General features: G+C 53.9%; 2 protein-coding genes across 2 annotated transcripts in view; both read right to left on the bottom strand.

Annotated features, from left to right (window-relative positions):
* Positions 1–336: 336 nt before the first annotated feature.
* Positions 337–1,079, bottom strand: ETH_00001280 (uncharacterized protein; the record flags this gene model as incomplete). The annotated part of the gene is made up of 1 exon (XM_013377255.1): positions 337–1,079. A coding segment is annotated over one exon (743 nt), but the record flags the coding sequence as incomplete, so codon positions are not given.
* Positions 1,080–3,841: 2,762 nt separating this feature from the next.
* The window catches only part of ETH_00001275 (NADPH-cytochrome p450 reductase, putative), a gene marked incomplete at both ends in the record, with an annotated part of 3,365 nt that continues 1,859 nt past the window's right edge, over positions 3,842–5,347 (bottom strand). The window contains 5 exons of the mRNA XM_013377254.1: positions 3,842–3,873; positions 4,147–4,250; positions 4,471–4,559; positions 4,709–4,977; positions 5,168–5,347. Of these exons, the coding sequence (XP_013232708.1) occupies positions 3,842–3,873; positions 4,147–4,250; positions 4,471–4,559; positions 4,709–4,977; positions 5,168–5,347 (674 nt within the window). The remainder of the gene's footprint in view (positions 3,874–4,146; positions 4,251–4,470; positions 4,560–4,708; positions 4,978–5,167) is intronic.

The following is a 5,347-nucleotide window of genomic DNA, read 5'->3' as shown; positions in this document are numbered from 1 at the left end:
GCAGCAGCAGCCGCAGCAGCAGAGCCAGCAGCAGCAGCAGCAGCAGCACCAGCAGCAGCGACAGCAACACAGGAGCCTGCAGCAGCAGCAGCTCTACCAACAGTAGCAGTGACACCAGCGCCCCCCGCAGCCCCAGCAGCGACAGCATCCCCAGCAGCAGCAGCAGCAGCAGCAACAGCAGCAGCAGCAGCAGCAGCAGCAACAGCAGCAGCAGCAGCAGCAGCAGCAGCAACAGCAGCAGCAGCAGCAGCAGCAGCAGGATGAACTGCAGCACGAGCACAAATTTCTCGAACTCTTTGTCTAAAAACTGAATCACTTAATCTCCAAGACACAGACCCCGAGCAGTCCCGCGGCAGCCGCTTCCCGCTTTTGTGTCCTTCAGCTCGCAGCCGGCCCCGGGACTCAGGTGCTGCTGCTGCTGCTGCTGCTGCTGCTGTTGCTGCTGCAGGATCAGAAGCAGATGACGGCCTAGCCACGTCAACGCTGCAGCTGGACTGCTGCTGAGGGGCCCCAGGAAGGCCCCCTGGTGCTAAACCCCAAGCATATTGCTGTTGCTGCTGCTGCTGCTGCTGTGCTGCTGCTGCTGGCTCTGCTGCTGCGGCTGCTGCTGCTGCTGCTGTTGCTGCTGCAGGATCAGAAGCAGATGACGGCCTAGCCACGTCAACGCTGCAGCTGGACTGCTGCTGAGGGGCCCCAGGAAGGCCCCCTGGTGCTAAACCCCAAGCATATTGCTGTTGCTGCTGCTGCTGCTGCTGCTGCTCATGTTCGTGGGAGCCGGAGTGCTGTGGATCCACCACAGACGGATGAACTTCCTGAAGCTGCTGCGGTTGCTGCGGCAGCAGTTGCTGCTGCTGCTGCTGCTGCTGCTGTTGTGGGTTTCCGAGCTGTATGGCCCCTAGTGAGTCGTAGAGGGAAGTTTGGGCTCCCTGTTTAGTTTGTGTCTGCAGGTCATGTTGCTGCAGCTGCTGCTCTTGCTGCTGCTGCTGCTGCTGCTGCTGCTGCTGCTCTTGCTGCTGCTGCTGCAGCTGCTGCTGGTATTCGCGATCCTCGGCCCCGTCTGAGCCCTGAACAGCCCCCATTGTTCTTTCTTCAGTGCAGCAATTCTGGAAGCAGCCAGTGGGCCCGGGGTTTAGGGTTTAGGGTTTAGGGTCCAGGGTTTAGGGTTTAGGGTTTGGGGTTTAGGACAACGCACCGAGGGGCCCCGCAGCAGCTTGCTGCTGGGGCCCCTGGGGGCCCTACTCAGCAAAAGAAGGGTCAGTCTGGAAGCTGCCTGAGGTGTACGTACACCCCAAACCCTCTAAGCAATTAGTCTTTCAAAACCCTAACCCTAGAAGCCTCCATGATGCCTGCCTCCTACGGGGCTGCTGCGTAGGGTTTAGGGTTTAGGGTTTAGGGTTTGGAGCTGCAGTCCTGCGGCTGCAGAAGAAGATGCAGGGCGAGGCGCTTGCTGCGGTTGCTGCTGCTGCTGCTGCTGCGGTCGTCTTCGCTGTTGTTGCTGCTGCTGTTGTTGCGTTGTTGCTGCTGTCCAGACAAGTAGTGGCAGCAACTGCAGCAGCAGCTGCTGCTGCTGCTGGCTGCTTCGGCAATAAGATGCAGCGCAGCAGGCTCAAGTTTCCGCAAGGAGCAGCGGCGCTTGGAAAACCCCAAACCCTAAACCCTAATTCAGTGTTTCACGGGCTCCTGCGCGGACCGCGAGACAGACCCGACAGCGCGCTGCCTTCCGCGGCTGCTTCTATCCTTTTAAGCTTCTACTTTTTAATTTTTTAGTTAAAAATATATTTTTTCAGTAAAAAATAAACAAAAAACCATTTATATCCTTCAAGAAAGCCCCCGGGGGCCTCCAGCTGCGGCAGTGCGACGCCGCTGTGGGCAGCCGGCGCAGCAGCAGCTTCTGTGGAGCTGGGGTGTACGTACAGCTCGCGGCGAGGAAGAAGCGGTTTAGTGGTTTAATTAAATGCCATTTAATTTATTTTAAACTTTAAAAACCTCAGTTGTTTCAGTTTGCTGCAGTTTGGCGCAGAAGGACAGCTGCAGCGCCAGCAGCAGCAATGGTCACTTCCGGACACCGACCACCGGCAGCAGCAACTGCAGCAGCAGCAGCACCAGCAGCAGCAGCAGCAGCAGCAGCAGCAGCAGCAATTTAAACACGACAAAATTAATTCGCTAAAATTGCTTCGAAGCAACACCACACAACCCCATCCTTCCAGAGGGAAGCGGCAACGCTCAAGCCGAGGTCACATCCTAAATCCCAAACCCCAAACCCTAAACCCTAAACCCTAAACCCTAAACCCTAGCAGTAGCTCAGGTCTAAGGCATTTCCCAGCTAGAGATTCCGCAGCTGTTTCACCCACCGGCTCTTCAGGCCCATGCCACTCACGCACGCCAAGGCAGCAAACCCTAAACCCTAAACCCTAAACCCTAGAGCTTGCCCTCGCTGAAGACAGAGTTTGGGGAGCTTCAAGGGGGCCTTCGGTCTGCTGCAGCAAAAGGCCTCATGCAGCAGCAAAATGCAAAAACGCCTTTTGAAATTAAAATGGATTTTGAAATTAAAACAAATTTAAATTTAATTAAACTTAAAAATAATTCAAAAGCAAAAAACTGAAAAATGAAACAAATTGAAACTCACAGAAGCCAGGCTCCGTGGAGTGCACAAATGCATGCAAATAGAAATAATAATTAAAATTATAATTATAATTAAAATTAAAATTAGAATTAAAATTAAAATTAGAAATAAATTAAAATTAAAAAGTTGAATTTAATTAAATTACCATTTACTGCAAAGTACGGAGGTGTATGTACAGTGGAAACTGCACAACTATGAACGCAAAAAGAAAAAAATTAAAAATGGAAAAAATAAAAACAAAATAAATCCAAGTTTGAGTCATTAGAGTTTAATAAAAATGCCATTTTAGAAGAGTACTTATAAGTTTCCAAAGGGACAAAAAAGAAATTAAAGTCTTTCAAAATAAATAAAAATAAAAGCATTTGGACTTATCTATGCATGCACTACTTTGCTGCACTTCTGCATGCGTTTGGGGCTTTCCACTGCCTTCAAGCCATTTGTTTATATTCAACTGCATTTGAAAAAGCAGCAGCAGCAGCAGCAGCAGCAGCTGCTGCTGCTGCTGCAGCAGCAGCAGCAAACGGCGCAGCTGCACACCAGCGAGGCCCGCTAGGGGGCTAACTGCTAAGCCTTTGTACTTATTTCTTTTTATTTTTTTACATAAATATACAGAATATATAATTAAATATATTTGTCCTAATTTATTTGTTTATTTTAAGAATATTTAATTAAATATATTTGTCCAAATATATTTCTTTACTTTAATTCCGAATTTCTGTTTGTATATATATGCATGCATATCCCCTAAGCTTTCTCCTAAGCAGTAACCCTAAACCCTAAACCCTAAGCCCTAAACCCTAAACCCTAGAGCGCAGCAGCAAGCCCCCGCCTCTCTAAACCCTGCAGCAAAACAATTAGGAGTACATAACTGCAGCAAAAAAAACAGCCCAACAGCTCTGGGGTTTGGGGGGCCCCACAAGGCCCTGTGGCGCCCTGGAGGGGCCCCCCAAAGTCCCTAAAAGGCCCCCGGGGGCCCCCAGGGGGCCCCTAGGGGCCCTAGGGGGCCCCAGTACAAATTAAAGTGTTCCCTAGGGGCCCCCGGGGGGCCCCTTAAGACCCACATATGTGGGGAGCCTCCAGGGGGCCCCCTGGGAGAAAGGAGGGGGGACCCCCAGCAGTGAAGGGTCCTGGGGGCCCCCTGGCTTGGGGGCCCCTGGAGGCCCCCCACCCTCTGCTGCTGCTGCTAACGAAGGGAACTTCATTTGTCCGGTAGCTCCTTTAGTCCCATAGTTCCTTTATGTACCGCCCAGCTGCATGCAGAGACAGAAGCAGCAGCAGGTGCTTGCTGCTGCGGCAGCAGCAAACGAAGCAGCAGCTGCTGCAGTCCTACTACGAAACTCGAACGCCGCAGCAGCAGCAGCAGCCAGAGCCGCAGCAAGCCGTCAAGCAGCGTCAGCTGCGCAGCAGCGGCAACCAGTGCAGAAGCAGCAGCAGCAGCAGCTGCTTCAGCAGCTGCAGTAGCAGCTGCTGCAACAGCACCCGCAGCAGCAGCAGCAGCAGCAGCAGCAGCAGCAAGCGCGTACTGTCGTGCATGCGCTGAATGAAGGCCTCCGCCTTCTTCTGTCCTACATGAGCAGCAGCAACAGAGACAAGAGCAGCCTGCACCGCCTCCCCCATTGCCGGCTTCCTGTACAGACACTCCAGCAGCAGCAGCAGCAGCAGCCTCTGCAGCAGCAGCAGCAGCTGGAGCAGCAGCAGCAGCTGCTGCTGCAGCAGCAGCAGTAGCAGCCTTCACAGCACAGCAGCAGAAGTATCAGCCTCTACAGCGCACCAGCAGCAGTAACAGTAGCAACCTGTACAGCAGCAGCAACAGCAGCAGCAGCAGCAGCAGTCAGATCAGGACTTACCCGCAGACATACACTGCAGCACCCGACTGCAGCAAACCCCACACAAGTTCCCCCTCTTCGGCAATTTTGTGCTGTACGTACACCTTGCGCTGCATGCACAGCCCCAGCAGCAGCAGCAGCAGCGGCGGCTAGACACACGGCTCAGCAGCAGCAGCAACGGCAGCAGCAGCAGCAGCAGCAACAGCTACAGCAGCACCAGGGCATAAACAGAAAGCAAGAAAGTAAAATGCAGCAGTACCTCTGGGTTGACCCGGGAAAGAGCTAGAAAGATGCGGCTCAGCACGTGCTGCTGCTGCTGCTGCTGCTTCTGCTTCTGCTTCCGCAGGTACTGTTCGAGGAGTTGCTGCACCTCTGGCTGCTGCTGCTGCTGCCAGTCGAGGTGAGAAAGAAAAAGATCTTTGTAAAGAAAGTGCCGCGTGTCTGTACACCCGAAAAAAAGATGTGCTGCAGCTCGGGGGGCCCCCACTGCTGCCAGGTGTCTTACAAAAGCAGCAAACGGGGCAACGCCTGCAGCAGCAAGCAAACCCTAAACCCTAAACCCTAAACCCTAAACCCTAAGCCCTACGCTTTGAGCCGTGGCGCCTTCTAGCGCCGATAGAAACGGCAGCAGCAGCAGCTGCTGCTGCAGCGGCAAAAGCAGCAGTAGCAGCAGTAGCAGCAGTAGCAGCAGCAGCAGCAGCAGCAGCAGCAGCTGTACCTGTGCCAGCAGCAACAAGCAGCAGCGGCGTGTCTTCATCAGCAGGCAGCTTGAAGCAAGAGGGTTTGCAGCAGCACAGAACAGACACAGAGGCCCCCAGGGGGCCCCCCTGAGGGTTGGGGGGCCCCTCGGGAGGGGGGCCCCCCTGTGGGGTGGGGGGCCCCTCAAGAGGGGGGGCCC

This window comes from Eimeria tenella, genomic scaffold, assembly GCF_000499545.2.
Source record: "Eimeria tenella Houghton genomic scaffold, Eth_scaff492, whole genome shotgun sequence".
Taxonomy (NCBI): domain Eukaryota; phylum Apicomplexa; class Conoidasida; order Eucoccidiorida; family Eimeriidae; genus Eimeria; species Eimeria tenella.
Note: the sequence above shows the minus strand (reverse complement) of the source record. Positions and strands in the feature narration are given on the sequence as shown.